At 37.5% G+C, this 16,883-nt stretch overlaps 1 protein-coding gene across 2 annotated transcripts in view; it reads right to left on the bottom strand.

Annotated features, from left to right (window-relative positions):
- Positions 1-16,883, bottom strand: part of wdr18 (WD repeat domain 18) — a 333,950-nt gene that overhangs the window by 269,158 nt on the left and 47,909 nt on the right. Inside the window, exons 3-5 of one of the 2 annotated variants that reach the window (XM_059991526.1) lie at positions 13,169-13,352; positions 7,441-7,685; positions 3,608-3,874 (exon numbers count right to left, since the gene is read on the bottom strand). The exons of the other annotated variant lie outside the window; for it this stretch is intronic. Of the exons in view, the coding sequence (XP_059847509.1) occupies positions 3,608-3,874; positions 7,441-7,685; positions 13,169-13,352 (696 nt within the window). The remainder of the gene's footprint in view (positions 1-3,607; positions 3,875-7,440; positions 7,686-13,168; positions 13,353-16,883) is intronic. 2 annotated transcript variants of the gene reach the window in all.

Raw genomic sequence — 16,883 nt, 5'->3', positions numbered from 1 at the left:
AACTTACCATCATTTGTTCACAACTTTATCTCCTGTAAAATTACATCTTATTTTGATCACCACTGCTAAGCTTTAGTATAACACTCAATTCTGTACAGGTTTCCATCTCTGGTACTCTCTGGAATATTTTACTTTATCAGCATCATTCATTAACTACAACCCATTGATATAATTAAGAGGTATTTATTTAGTTAGTTAGTTAGAGATGCAGCACAGAATAGGCCGTTCTAGCTTCACTGTCCTGCAACACCAATTTAACCCTAATTTAATCACAGGACAATTTGCAATGACCAATTAATCTACTCAGTACATCTTTGGTTATGGAAGGAAACTGGAGGACCCGAAGAAAAACTACACATTCCACCAGGTGGACATACAGACTTCTTACAGAGGATGCCAGAATTGAACTCCAAACTCTGATGCCCTGAGCTGTAATAATGTCATGCTAACTGCTACACTACTGTGGCACCCAATGATTCCACATATACTTCAACATCTTCATATTTTTACTGCAAATTTTTGTACCTCACTTTCAAATAAATGCAGAAAACACTAATTTACAAAATAATGGAGAGTGGAGAGGTTGATTGAGAAAAGGCAAAGAGATTAAGAGTTGGGTAATTCTCCTGTTGGTGCTACTTTCAAAAGTTCCACTTTCCAGATCAGCAAATTTAGCACAGGCTAAGAAACAAGAAACTTACTCCTTCGTCTGTCTCATTGAGGGGGCCTTTCCCCTCCCCCACCTTCTAATTCTGGCTTCTTACCCCTTCCTTTCCAGACCTGATGAAGGGTTTTGGACCTGACTTTTAGAGCTGTGTATGTAAAGTTTTACACTCTCCCTGTAACACATGGGTTCTCCCAGAAGTTCTTGTTTTCACATTCTAAAGACTGTTACATTTCACAATGACTGTTTATTCCCATCCATAACACTGCTTGATCAGGTGAAGTCCTCCAGCACTTTGTGTGTGTTGCTCAGGATTTCCAGCATCTACAGAATCTCTTGTTCTTATAATCAGGGACAGAATTATCAGCCGTTTAAGCAAATGTAGCCAGTATGGAATTGTTAAAAGACTAACAATCCTGACTAACTTTTGATAAGAGTTTTTGATGAATAGCATAAAGCTCTATAAAGGAAATGAGATTTATATGGTAGACAGATTTCAAAAAGGCTTTCGATAAGGTAACAGATAATACACTTGTCATGAAAGTTTAGTCTATGGAATAAAAGGGGCATAATAAGTAATAGGAAACAGCAGTGAAAGTTTATTTTGAGGATCATAAAGAACTGTACAGTGAAGTTCCCTATGCACAGTATTTTTACACAGCAAGTGTTTAGACTTCGGAATACATAATATATTCTAAAGTCTAATCACTTGCTGTGTAAAAATGCTTCTCCCTGTTAAGAAAGGCAATACTGTGCATAGGGATCTTCACTGTAACGTTCTTTCCGATCTTCAAAATAAACTTTCACCACTGTTTGGGGTAAAGAGAAAATTTATGGAGCTAAAAAAGGAGAGGGTATGGTAGTGTGACTATCCAGATTGGTCAACATAGACCCAGTACAGACAAAATGCTCTCCTTCCATAATGAAATCATCCTATGATTTTGTGACTGGCTGCAACATCACCCCAATACTTTTCTGATATCTTTCTTACATCACTTTCTTCTCCTCATTCATTTTCCTGAGATCTAGACAATGCAGGCAAGCCCAGCATTTACTGTCCATACCTAACTGCTCTTTGAGCCACCTTCTAAAACTACAGATCTGTTTTGAGCGTAGCAGTAATGGCAGAATTGAGTGGCCTACTGGGCTATTTCAGGTGCCACTTAAAAGTCAATTTGTCTGGGATCACACACAAATCACAACAGGCAATTATCCTGAGGAATACTAGTAAAACGGCAGACTTTTTATGGCAACCTGGTAGTTTTTGTGGTAATTATTATTATTAAGAATAGTTCTGATAAAAATTACACATTAATTGAATTTAAATTTCAACCTCTGTGGTAGGATTTGAACTTCAGTCCCTAGATAGTCTAAACCCCTAGATTACTTCACTGCAACTTACTTTCATTGTACGTACTTCCTGCTGGGGCGGGGTTAATCTTCGGGGGCAGGGGACAGAGGAAAGGAAACTTATAGATCATCTTTACTCAGAAGAAAGATCACACTAGCCTCAGCCATTTAACTGCAGAATGAAGATGTGTGAAGGTTGAACTTAGTCATTGTCAACTCATTCATCAACGTGTACCAGAGAATGGGTCTTCTACAAAATGAGGTCCAATATCAATCTATTTTCAGCGTACTATTTTAACTGAAGGAAATAAGGTGTTATGCAAACAGACCCTAGAAAATGTGGACTACTTCCTGTATCTTGGGAGCAAACTCTCAATGAAGGCAGACATTGATTAAAAAAAGTTAACATGAACTTCAGTGTGGCTGCAGAGCTATAAGTTTTCTGAGAAAGGCAGTATTTGAAGATCAATTGTCAAAATCGTTACAAGCTCATGGTCCAGCAGGCTGTAATATTCCTGACTCCTTGGACTCTTCCAAATTACTTATGCAATGCAGCAAGAATCTCAGAGGTTGCACAATTGATCTGTGCAAAATATTCCAAATCTATTGGCAGACTAAGAGAGCCAATGTGATATTCTCTCAGAACAATATTCCAAGCATTAAGGTTCCAGTTAAGCTCAGTTATCTTCAAGGGGCCAACTCAATATCAGACTCCTGAAACACGTACCCTTTTGAGGTTTTTCATGGCAAAGGAAAATTAAGTTGGCCCCTTTCAGATCAATCAACTCAGTTTTCCTTTGCCATGAAAAACCTTGACAGAGTGCACATTTCAGGAGTTTGGTATTGAGTTGTCAGAGGAGATAATTGAAAAATGTATTCTCTTATGAGCAAAAAAACAAAATGCAAGCCATTTGTGCTTGAGTACAGATATTCCACTAAATTATGTCACGTGAGCCACTGAGAACAACAAATACAGATTTGCTGCCAATGCTTAAAGTCATTAAGGCCTGGAATTTCTGTTCTTCAATTTCCTTCCAATCAATAGCTGTATATAATCTTAACATATTGTAATATCCTACCATTGCTGCATAAGGAAAGTTACAAGGAACTACTTAAAGAGGGTTTTTGCTAGAGATGAACAAAAATATCAGATACAAATTAAATTTGAGTAAAACAGAAATTACTTTACTTAATGTAATCTTGCACAAATTCAGTGAGCACTTTCTTACGTGCTGGAAAAGTGAAGTATCTACTGCCCTGTTGGGCTGTACATATTTTCAGGAATTGCATGGTTGAGCAGAAAGCAGGATTTCAGCTCACAGTTGGATATCTTAATCTTCTACACTATTAAAGTGGGTAAAAAAAAGCACTTTACCCAAGTAGACCTGCAAGCTCACTAGAGGAAGACCTGGGTTATTTTAAAATGTTATTTGTAAAATATTGCTCTAAACATAAACATGAAGAAAATTAATGTAAAAATACTTTAAAGTATGCGCTACAATTTAGTAAATTCACATCTCACAATTTTAAAATCATACATTTTCTGTCTTAGAAGCAAGAATACTGTAGTGTACATCATACAATTCATTATACCTTGGCTGTTAATTCTGATGTTCATTGGTATTTGGGCTGTCATAGCAAGTAGATTCTGTTGAATAGCACGTTGCATTAGCCGTTGTTGTTCTTCCATCCCAACTACCAACTTCTTTTCAGGAGGTTCTCCAGATTCTAGCTTTTCTCTCAGCTGGTCTAACGCCACAGCTTGTGCAGCAACCGCAGCTTGAGCTGCAGCTACCTGGTGACCAGTCAATGAAAGAGGAAGTCTACCACCCATTGTTAGTGGAATAACTGAATCTTCCTCTGCAAAAACAATGATACACATCAAAATGACATAACCTTCATAAATATTTAGAATTAAGACTGCTATTTGAACAATTTTGAGGCCTCTGAAGAAAAGAGCAATTTCTTTCTAACTTTCTTTTTTTCGCATCTAATATTTTTTCCCATTACTTCACAACAAAATGGGATGATTTTTATACATCAAAAAATAAGTTTGTTGATCAGAAACCAATATTGAGAGCATAAATCTGCTGGGCTAAAATGCCTCTTGCTCTCTGTGTGTAATAATTACGAAGTTGAAAAAATATCAATAATGATAGACACAATACAAATTACAGTTTCTGGAATTTGGAAGGAAAAAGCAAATTGCTGGAGAAACTTGAGTCAGGCAGCATTTATGGAGGGAAATGAAAGTCGATACCTTTTATCTGGACTGAAAAAGTAGGTGGGATATAGCCTTATGTAGACAGGGGAAGGGGCAGGTTTGTAAATTATCACCTGGGTATTATACAACCAGACAGTTTCTCCAGCAATTTGTTTTTTCCTTAGCACTGATGATTCACAAGGCTTCCCCCTTAGCCTCCTACTCTACACTCTATACACTCACGACTCTGGCCAGTGTGGCCTAATTCCATCGACAAGTCTGCTAGGATTCAGTGAGCCGAGTTGGAGTAGAGTACAAGGAGACAGGGAACCTAATGACATGGTATCATACTTGTGTTTACAACAATGACTCTAAGATTGAGAAGGTTAAGAGTTTCAAGTTACTTATTGTGAACATCACCAATAGCCTATCCTGGTCCAATCACAGAGACCACAGCCAAGAAAGTTCACTAGTGCCTCTACTTCCACAGGAGGCTAAAGAAATCTGACCCTTGCCAATTTTTTTATAGATACACCACAGAAAGCACTAGTTTTGGATGTATCGCGGTTTGGCATGGCAGCTAACGTATCCAAAATTGCAGAGGGTTGTGGAGAGAGCTCAGCACATTATGTAAGCAGGCCTCCCTCCAAAGATTCTCAACGTTTCTTGCTGGAGCAAATAACATAATTAAAGGGCCAGTCATCCCAGACATTCTCTCTTCTTCCCCCTCTCTCCCACTCTTTAATCAGGCAGAAGATACAAAAGCCTGAAAGCACATACTATCAAGCTCAAGGACAGCTTCTATTCCATTATTACAAGACTACTGAACAGTTGCCAAATGCAGTAAAATGGACTCTTGACCCCATTATCTACCTCATTATGACCTTGCACATTATTGTAAACCTGCAATGCACCTTTCTGTGACAGTAACACTTCATTCTGCATTTTGTTAATGTTTTCCCTTGTACTACCTCAGTGCATTGTTGTGATGAAACAATCTGTATGAGTGGCATGCAAAAGAAAGTTTATCATTATACATTGGTCCATGTGACAATAATAAAACCAATTTACCAAGAACATTGAATTATTCAATTACAGGTAACTTGCCTCCCCACCAACCCTTTCTCTCTCTTTCTATCTATCCAGGTGTTCTCATACATACCCTTCTTTACAACAACCATCATCTACATGCTACTGTCAGCCAGCTTCATTTCCTTCCCCTATCTATTTTTTTGTTGATCAATAAAATGATGTTATGAAGGGTTGATATCCTAAAAATGTAATTCAGTTTCCCTATCCACTGATGCTGCCTAAATTGCTTAAGTGTTTCCAGCACTTTGTTCACACTCAGCGTCCAATTTATTTGATACACCTGTTCATTTGCTTATTAATGCAAATATCTAATCAGCTAATCATGTGGCAGCACCTAAATGCATAAAAGCATGCAGACGTTGTTAAGAGGTTCAGTTGCTGTTCAGTCCAAACATCAGAATGGGAAGAAATGTGACCAAAGTTATTTTGACCATGGAATGATTGTTGGTGCCAGAAGGATCATTCAAGTATCTCAGAAACTGCTGATCTCCTGGGACTCCACTCACACACACAATTTGAGTTTACAAAGGATAGTGCGTAAAACAAAACAAAAAAAAAACATCCAGTGAGCAGCACTTTTATGAGTGAAAATGCCTTGTTAATGAGAGGGGTCAGAGGAGAATAGCCAAACTGGTTCAAGCTGACGGGGAGGCGACAACAGCCCAAATAACACCTGTTACAACAGTGGCGTGCAGAAGAGCATCTCTGAACACACAACACGTCAAACATTCAAATGTATGGGCTACGGCAGCAGAGGATCACACTGGGAGTAGAACCACAACTGTGTGATGCTATCATGTCAACATGGAAAAGTAAAATGAGTCTACAGTGGGCAATGCCTCACCAAAACTGGACAGTGATTGAAAAAACATCATCTGCTCTAACAAATCTCAATTTCTGCTGTGACATGTAGATGGTAGGGTCAGAATTGGTGTAAACAACACTAATTCACGTATCCATATTGCTTTCTGTCAATGGTTCAGGCTGGTGGAGGTGGTGATAGTGTAATGGTGTGGGAAATGTTTTCTTGGCACACAATAGGCCCTTAATACCAATTGAGCATTGTTTAAATGCTGCAACCTACCTGAGTGTTGTTGCCAACTATATGCATGCCTTTATGGCTACATTCTACCCATTTTCTAAAGGATACTTACAGCAGGATAGACACTGTCACAAAGCATACATCATCTCAAGCTGGCTCCATAAACATGACAATGAGTTCAGTGTACTGCAATGGCCACCACAATCACCAGATCTCAATCCAACAAAGCACCTTTGGGATGTGGTGAAACAGGAGATTCGTAGCACGAATGTGCAGCTGATAAATCTGCAGCAACTGTGTGATGCTGTCAAGTCATCATGGACCAGAATCTCGATGGAATGCTTCCAGCACCTTGTTGAATCCATGCCATGAAGAACTCAAGACTTTGGGGCAAAGGGAGAGTAGTCCTACTGAGCACTAGAAAGGTGTAGCTAATAAAGTGACCACTGAGTGTATACTGCAGATTTCCAACACCTGCTTTTTTTAAAAACTTTTCAATTATATCAATGCAATTTTGAGGCAGATAGACTGTTTTTCTTTAATCGCTAGTTGCCTGCTCCTAGCTCATACTCCTTATTTCAGCATGGCTTCCTTCAGAATTTTCTGGTTCCCAACACTTTACCACAGCCCCAGGACAATACATAGGTTGCATCAGCACAGCCAAAAGAAGTGATACACTGATGAGAATGTCCCCACCAATCACAAGCCACAATTTCAGATTCACAGGCTTTCAAAACTGTCGGCATGTTTGGAGCAACACACACAAAATGCTGGTGGAACGCAGCAGGGCAGGCAGCATCTATAGGAAGAAGCACTTGGAATAGACAAAAATTAAATATAAAATGTCATTACAAAGGAATGATAAAAAGGAACCTACCAAAAAAACTATTAAAATTAATTAAAACTATGTACATCTCAATACTGGAAACTCAGATTTCTATTGGATATTCGAGTAACACCCAGCATTGGTACAGATGCTAGGATGGAAAAACTACCCCATGATTGTTCAAAAACTAATTAAGAATTAAATTTTCAATGTACCAAAAAGTGCCAATTCTAATAAATTAGCTGCAAAATCAAATTAAATACCTTTCTTTATTTTAACCAGCTGGCTTATGGGACTGCCATTAGTCACTGCTGGACCTGTTGTAGGCACTTGTATTTTGGGAGACGATAATGCTGAAGATGTTCCACTTGGAGAGTAGCTATAAAGACTTGATCCGAAGCTGTGTCTTCGACCTTCCCGCCGATTACTATCAATAGCAACCTGCAATTCATTAGGAGAGCTCAGACCTCTCTTCTCACATTCATATGGATAGAGGTATTTCATATATCTAAAAGAAAAATGAAACAACCTGTTACTGGAACAAGAAAATGACCAGTTACAATTATAGTTATGGGAAATCAAACCATATGGGTACAGTTTTCAAAGTCATACACACATGAATTACAAAACGATTTAGTCATTCATCTATGCTTTATTTATGGGTGGCAGTCATTAAAACAAGCAATGATTAAGTAAGAAATTTAGGAGAATCTGAAATAATATGACGGGGAAATTGAAGCATTTTAATTTTCACATTACATGTATTGAAAAGCTAATACAATTTTGCAGATTTTTGTAACAAACAGTTGATAAGAATAAAGCTAAGTAACCTGCCTTATAATACATTTTGATTTTTAAATGTAACAATTGCTTCTAATAAATAAGCTTTTAGCACTGTTCAGTAATGTATGCACATAGGTACACGATGACAGCATTGATTAACGTCAGCTGTAGACATTATTTTGAAAGAGGGAATACAGAAAAATAACATGCTCTCAAAAGCAAGAGCAGCACAACAGCTGCAGGACACTCCGAAGAGGAAGTGTGAACAGATGGTAATAGCATTATGTGGTTAATAGTGGTAAATGACATAGTTAGGAGATGAGATCCTGCAACATGAGTTTAAAGAGCTAAAGGTTGTAACAAACCTTTGGATCCTCAAAAAGGTTATAATCTCTGGATTACTTCTGGTTCCAAGAGCTAGCATGTACAGAAAAAGGATAGGTCAGATGAATGCATGGCTAAGTGCATGGTACAGAAGGATGGGCTTTAGGTTCCTGATTATTGGGACCATTCCTGAAGAAGGATGTGAAACCTGTACAAGCAGGAAAGATTGTATTTAAACCAGAAAGGAGAGGCTTACTAGTGTTGTTGGAGAAGATTTAAACTGAGTTAGCAGGTGAATTTTTCAAAAAAGACAGAGGGATTAACGTGAGCTGTCATTGCAATGTTAGGAAAGGAATAAATTACTTCAATTACAAGGGAGGATGTTAGTGACAAAGAGGATGTTTTTACTTTGCTGGGGGCTCTTTGAATGAGGCAACATGGGTAGATATTAGGGACAAAAAGGGTGTTGTTAATTTGTTGGGGGTATATTACAGACTCCTAACACAACAGGAGATAGACAGATATGTAAGTAAATGTACATTAAAAATAAGGAAGAAAGTACCAGACTATTTCAATTTCCCAAATATTAAATGGACTACTTAAGTGGGAAAGGCTCAGCAGGTGTGGGACTTAAGAAGTGTGCCCAGGAGAGCTTCTTGTCACAGGATGTGTTGATAGACCAAAAAGGGAGGAGAAATAGTAGACCTCATTTCAGGGAGTAAGGACAATCAAGTGGAGGGAATGTCAGTGGGGTAACATTTTTCAGTAAGTAACTCTTTATCTTTCAAAGTGGTTCTGGAAAGAGATAACAGTGGACCAGAAATAAAGGTCTTAAATTGGAGAAACGCAAATTTCATAAAAATGAAACATGACATGACTGAGAACAGGCACATCAGTGCAGGAAATGAGAGGGGTATTAAAATGGGTAAAAACCAGGATCTCCAGCAGGAGATGGCGGATAGAGCACTGGTCCTTGGCAAATCGGCTGTTTGGTCGGTGCTTGGTGTCACTGATGTAGTGTCACTGATGTAGGAGAGATCATATTGATACCACTGAGTACTACAAACAATTAGCAAGTATGATGTTGTAAGCATCATTGAATCATGGTGAAAGATTATAGCTGGGAGCTTAATGTTCAAGGGTACACATTGTATCGAAAGGATAGGCACGAAGGCACACAGGATGGAGTGACTCCGTTGGTAAAAAAAAATGAAATTAGATGGTGTACACCTCAAGGTTCTGAAAGAGATGGCTAAAGAGATTGTGGAATGGTTCCAAAGATGGAAAACTGCAAATGTCATTCCACTCTTCAAGAAGGGAGAGAGTCAGAAGAAAGGAAATAATAGGCCAGTTGGTCTGACCTCAGTGGGTGGGAAGACGTTAGAGTCAATTATTAAGGATGAGGTCACAGGATACTTGTAGACAGCATGGTTTCCTCAAGGGAAAATCTTGTCTGATAAATTTGTTGGAAGTCTGAAGAAATAACAAGCAGGATAGACAAACGAGATTCCGTTGATGTGTACTTGGATTTTCAGAAGGCCTTTTCACAAGATGCCACACACAAGCCTGATGAACAAGCTATGAGCCTATGGTAATGCAGGAAAGATTCTAGCATGGGCAAAGCAGTGGCTGACTGGCACAAGGCAAAGCATGGAAATAAGGGAGCCTTTTCTGGTTGGCTGCCAGAGACTAGTGGTGTTCCACAGTGGTCTGTATTGGAACTGATTCTTTATGATTTGTATGATGGAATTGATGATTTTGTTGCAAGTTTGCAGATGATATGAAGATAGCTGGAGGGGCACATAGTTTTATGGAAGTAGAGAGGCTACAGAAGAACTTAGATTAAGAGTATGGGCAAAGAAAAGACAGATGGAATACAGTGTCAGAAAGTGTAAGGTCATGCACTGTGATAGAAGAAATGAAAGGGTTGACTATTTTCTGAATGTAGAGAAATACAAAAAAAAACTGAGGTGCAGAGGGACTTGGGTTCCTTGTGCAAGATTCCCTAAAGGTTAGTTTGCAGGCTGAGTCTGTGGTGAGGAAGGCAAATGTGATGTTAGCATTAATTTCAAGAGGAATAGAATATAGAAGCAAGGATGTAATGTTGAGACTTTATAAACCACTGCTGAGGCCTCACTTGGAGAACTGTGAGCAGTTTTGGGCCCCTTATCTTAGAAAGGATATGATGAAACTGGAAAGGGTTCAAAGGAGGTTCACAAAAACGATTTCAGGATTAAAAGGCTTGTCACATGAAGACTATTTGATGGCCTCTGAGTCTGTATTCACAGAAAAATGATGAGGAGTGAATCTGGAATTCGTTGACACAGGCAGCTGTGGAGGCCAAGTTTTTATGAATATTTAAGGCAGATATTGACAGATTCTTGATTGGTCAGGGCATGAAGGGATACTGGGAGAAGGCAGGAGATTGGGGCTGAGAGGAAAAATGGATCAGCCATGATGAAATGGCGGACCAGATTCAATGGGCCAAATGGCCTAATTCTGTTCCTATGATTTATGGTCTAATGGTCTAAACAAGGTCTGAGGAGATGTAAATTAATGTCTCAGGTAGAACAGTTTAGGGTCCAGACAATGGTGAGAAAGATGATGTAGGGACAGGTGTTACTCCTTCCATGGTTACAGGGAAAAGTACATGGACAGGAGGAGGGATGGGTGGGGTAGAATGAGTAAACCAAGGTGTCATCTAATCGTAGTTCCTGTAGAAAACAAAAGGGTGGGGAGGGGAGGAAAGGTGGCTGGTGGTGGTATCACATTGACCCTGGCAGAAGTTCTGAATAATAACATGCTGCATGCATGGCAAGTGGAAAGGTAAGGAACAGGAGAACTTTATGGAGGAGAAAATGTGGATGAGTGCTCCATCACCACAGCAAGAGGGGAGGGGCAGTTCAATTACTCTAAAAGGATACCTCAGATATCCTAGAGTGGAAAGCCTCATCTGGAGAACAGATGTGGTGGACTCAGAAAATGAGAGAAATAGCATCATTATGAGAGACGAAGTGTGAAAATGCATAGTCTTAAGTGGCTATAGCAGTCAGTGGGTTCATAGTAAATTGCAGGAAAGCCTGCATAGATAATTCAAAGTGTAGGAAAGCAAAAAGGAAGACAAAATGACAAAAATGTCATTAGAGGATAGGGCTAAAATGTTTAATAAGGTTATTAAAGGAAAAAGAATAACTAGGGAAAAAGTAGGGTCCTATGGAGACAATCGGGACAATCTATGCAGATACAGTATAGGTCAATACTGTAGTTTTCATTAGTATTTACAAAGAAAACATACTTTACAGCTGGAAAATTCAGCAAAGGCTGCTGCATGTCTTCAGATATAAAGCAGCGGTACTTGATGCATTGCATTATAAGGTGGCTTTGGCATGGCCATATTCTGTCTGACCAATTTTTTGACACATTTTAAGAATACCAACAAAGCTAGGACATACGTTACGTAATGGATGCTAGCCACCAAAAATGTAATGAGAAACAGAGGTACCTTAATCTACAAGTTCAAAGATGGAAGGTGGCAGCAGAAGTAGGTAATGTATTTAAAACAACATATGGAATGCTTGCCTTTATTAGTCAGGATACTGAACACAAGAGGTTATGTTCCAAGTTTACAAAACATTGTTCAGATCTCAAATCAGACATTCCATGTGGTTCTGGCTACCACATCATAGGAGAGATGGGAAAATGTTGGAATGATTTACGAGATGTTGCCTAGGATAGAGCAGTATGAGAAACTTGATCTCCTTGGAGTGGAGGTTGTCAGGATTGAAGTATACAAGATCATGAAGGGAATAGATTGGATGTGCTCCAGGAAACCTTTCCCTATATCAGAGATAAAGTTTATCTGAATAGATATACTGGTTGACTAAGTGGTTGAAGCAGAGTCAGTGACAGTATTTAAGTGTCTAGATGAGCACTTGAATTGTCTAGATATAGAAAGCTGTGGACCAAGTGCTGGAGGATAGGATTAATATCGGTAGGTTCCCAATTTTTTAGTGTGGATGTGGTCAGCTGAAAGGCCTGTTTCTGTGTTGTATGTCTCTATGAGTACAACTGTAAAGCTTGCAAAAGGGAAAAAAAAAAGCACTGAAGTCACTTTCCTTGTATTCAACAGCTGCAAATCTGCTTTCACAAAGCATTAAAGAAAAAAATTAGGTTTTTACTGTTGTAAAATTAAGGGCAACCTAAACTGAACATTCCAATTTTGGTAAAAATAAAACATTCAAGTCAGAACATTCTTTCCCATTCTTAATCACCGTTAATGGTATTCTCCAAAACAACTTGGTTCAGAACATTAAATATAAAGTAAATAACATCAGTAATTGTTAAATAAATGTTCTGAATTATACTTTATAAAAGTGTTAAAAAATTTTTCAAGTGTTATACTATTCCCTTTAAAAATTGAGGGCACTCCAAAGCACATCACTGCAATTATCTTCTAAAGAAAAGGATGTAGTCATTATTGTAATAATTTTAAAGAATGCAGTAGTCAATTTATTCTACAAACAACAATGAGATAACAATCAGAATTCAACTGTTTCAGTTAAATTTGTTAAGAGACATTGGCCTGGGCACAGAGAGAAAAAAAATACCCTTCTTGTCTTTTAAAAGGATCATCATAAGATCTCAAGGGAGAAAATTGGTCTCAGTTCAACATCACAACAGGAAGACAGTGAAGAGTTTGCTCAGGTTGCCTGCCTGTTGCTAAAATTGGAGGTCTGGCTAGTGTTGTAAAAATTACTTATTTGGGAACTGCAACTAAAAAAGATATTTCTTTTTACAAAAGGACAAAAATCCTATTGCTTGCTAAGTTTTAAAATTGTACCTAGCAATTTCCAGCAAACTATCAAATTTTCATTTGTAACTCACTGAGTTCTGAGTGTAAAGGCAGCACTTGTGATAGAAGTGGGCAAGTTCAGGCCTTTGGTAATTTCCCTCCAAAGCTTCTTATTAATGACTTCCACTAGGCCCCCTTTCTCAGTGACCAATACATAGAGCATATAGAGATCCAGAACCTGCTTAGCCATAATGGGAATCCGATTGACTGGAGTTCCTAAAAACAAAAAGGCATAATTCACAATTAAAACTCAATGGAATAAAGAACACAATGATCCACAACACATTCTGAATTCATCAAGTTTTTAAAAAATTGTTGCATTTAACTCCTGCACATAACCTGGTTATACTTGCATCACTACTAATAGGACCACTATAGTTTGCAATTTTTCTTATTTATAATATTATTAATGCATTGAATTCCATTTTTAATTTATGTTCTAGTTCTAATAAATTCAAATTGGGTCCTGATTTTCAATTGCTTGCCTCAATACAAATATCAATAATAGGCATACTGCACACAAAAAGTTAGTTCATATATTTAATATTAGCAAACCAGTTTAGAATATAGGCTTTGCACATTTACCCTTTATATTCAAAAATGTTGAATCTTGCTGGAACATGCCCCATGAATAAAACCAACACTACTATTTAGCTAAGAGGGGATTGTCATGTACAGACTGTGCTAAAGTCTTTAGGAACCCTAGATTTTTGTGTAAATTTTGTTTCAGAAGTTTATTTTTGTCTTCTGCATTAGTAAGTAGAAAAGAGCAAATTTTAAATTTCCAGTCATTTTCCAAAAAAAGTTAAAGACAAAAGCTTGTATTTTGTTAAACATATAACACGTTAATCAATAGACCACTTCTCAAATAAAAACTTGAATACTTTGTAGGTAAATCACAAACAAGAGAAAATCTGCAGATGCTGGAAATCTAAGCAATATACACAAAATGTTGGAGAAACTCAAAAGGCCTGACATCGTCTACAGAAAAGTGTATTGTCAATGTTTCAGGCCAAGACCCTTCAAAAGAACAAGAGTTTCAAGAGTTGTTCAAGCTCTTTTGAACAAGTAAGGTGGAGGACCAGAAACAAAGTGGTCAACCACAGAAACTGCGTGCATCACACAAGTGACACATTAAATTGACATCCCTTCTGAACTGGAATAAGTCCAGCACTGCTATCAGCTTCAAACTCACAGAAACCACTGGAACCCAAATACAGCTTCTACAGTCTGGAGAAGTCTTATCAGAAGTGGCCTTCATGGAAGAGTTGCTGCCAAAAAACTATTCCTCCGAAGTAGAAACAAAGCCAAGAGTTCACCTACACACAAAAACAAAGGACTAGGGCAATGAACTGGACTGAAGAATCAAAATTTGAAAAGTTATGGCTCAAACAGGAGGCAGTTTGTCTGTAAAAGAGACTGAGTGCACAACATGGATGAGTGCCTGCAGCCAACAGTTAAGCACAGAGGTGATCCCCTGAAGGCTTAGGCTGTATTTCTGCAAATAGAGTTGGTAATCTGATCAGAATTAAAGGAATCCTCAATGCTGAGAAGTACAAGCAGATTCTTATCAATCACGCAATAGCATCAAGGAGGCGTCTGATCAGTCTCAATTTCATTTTGCAGCAGGACAATTATCCCAAAAACACAGCCAATGTCATAAAGAACAATCTTCGATGAAAGGAAGAATAAGGAGTTCTGCAGCAGACAGTATGGCTTCCACAGAGCCCTGATCTCAACATTATCAAGGCTGTCAGGGATTACCTCAAGAGACAGAACCAAGAGAGACAGCCAAATTCTGCAAAGAACTACGGCAAATTCTCCAAGATGCTTGGAACAACCTACCAGCCAATTTTTTTTATAAAACAGCACAATAGTGTACCTGACAGAATTGATGCAGTTTTAAAGGCAAAGGGTGGTCACACCAAATATTGATTTGTTTTAGTGTTTTTTTTAATCTGTTTACTGCTCTTTATAGATTTTACTTTGATATTCAGAAACTTTTCATTTCATTATTTTTGAAAGCATCGTCATTTTACAGATTTTAAAAAATGTGCCTCAGACTTTTGCTCAGTACTGTATAACTTAACATGGTCCATGTTGAAAGGCCTCTTAAGCAGCCTTTTTGGATAACCACTCTGAATGATAATTCCAAATGTAGATACTAATCAATACTTAAATCATTGCAATTTTTAAAAAAAAATTATCCCCCCCCATCGCAATTTTTTAAACCAAAATTTTGTGTTTACATACTCAATTCCAATCAAGGATTCTAGATAAAATTAACATACACCATCCTTGTTAAAAATTCTCACTGTTCTGCTTCCCCCATATTTTCAGTTATATTTTAGATTTTTACTTAGTTTCTGACATGTAAAAAATTTAACTTGATAAGATAGTGAAGCTAAAATAATAGCTGCTATGAACACTGGGAATTGCAGATTTGAAGCAAAATTACAGAATTTATTTTCAGTTTAACTATTTTATGAAATTATCTAAACACCACAAACATTATCAGGCATTTATGAGCCACTACAGTTAAGAAACTGAATTATTTTATAGAATGAAGTTCTTGGGTTTAGCTATGTAGGTTTCTAATCCAGAAATTGACTCCACAGCTCATGTTGGATGAAGTTTAAAGATATTTTTTTTAAATCAAGATTTTTAATGACTCATTGTAGGTATAGAATAAACAGATGGTAGTTTTAATATAAGCAAGAGTTAGTTGGCGAGATCATGCAGCACATAATCAATTACCCAGTGTCCCGGGCCAGATGCAGAGGGCCTATTTCTTTGGTCTTTCACACCTAAGAATCCAACAGAATGGTTCAAATAGCAACTTCACCTCATATGGTTAAGGGCCGACAAAGCTGGAAAATTACTCACTACCTTTATTTTCCTTAATGTCTCATAAAAACTGAAATAAACTTAAAAACTAACCTAAAACACAAAAATGCCCAAAAGTTAACAAAAACACTCAAAATAAGCAACTTGCCTTAACCTTTTGATCACTAATTTATAGACCTACAGTCCCTACAAAATCAATGGGGTCTTGAACCTGTGCCACATTTACCTGGTAGGCAATACAGCAAAAGAGCCAAAAGTAGGACTTCATATAGAAATTGTTTTATTGAATTCTTTCATCATAAGATGAAAACAAGCTCCATACAAGAACATTAACCTTTGATATAACAAAATGTGTCACCTTCATGAAGCTAAAACTTGTTATAAGCTGACATCGACTCTGCAGTGCTGAAAAACAAATCCTAGAATATAAATTCATTATAAACTTTTGCTACGACTTTAGACATAAGCATTTTTTGTGAAAAATAAATTGTGAAAATTTTATAATCTTAGGACTACAAGGCAAAAGATATGCCAGGTTAGATCTAGAAGCATGATTCATTTGATAACATTAACACTGACAACAGTTCCATATGAGAATTAGATTGGAATTTGAATTTGGAATGCTTTTAGCATTTTGTCCAGTCTGATTTTTTTTAATGAATTCTAGCTGCTTTTATATTATTTTTAAACTCAATATCCACAAATCTAAAGTACTTGAATTTTTTGTTGTGTTTACGCTCTTCAACTTCCATGGTACATTATACCTGCACAAATTTGTAGAGTGTGGTAAAACAGGGCAAAATCAACCTGTACCACAGGCTACTACAAAAAAAACACTTAACGAGAAATTGACTCATGAATATTGATTTCCCAAATCCACAACTCCCAAGATTTTGTTAC

This window comes from Hypanus sabinus, chromosome 16, assembly GCF_030144855.1.
Source record: "Hypanus sabinus isolate sHypSab1 chromosome 16, sHypSab1.hap1, whole genome shotgun sequence".
In the NCBI taxonomy this organism is placed as follows: domain Eukaryota; kingdom Metazoa; phylum Chordata; class Chondrichthyes; order Myliobatiformes; family Dasyatidae; genus Hypanus; species Hypanus sabinus.
Note: the sequence above shows the minus strand (reverse complement) of the source record. Positions and strands in the feature narration are given on the sequence as shown.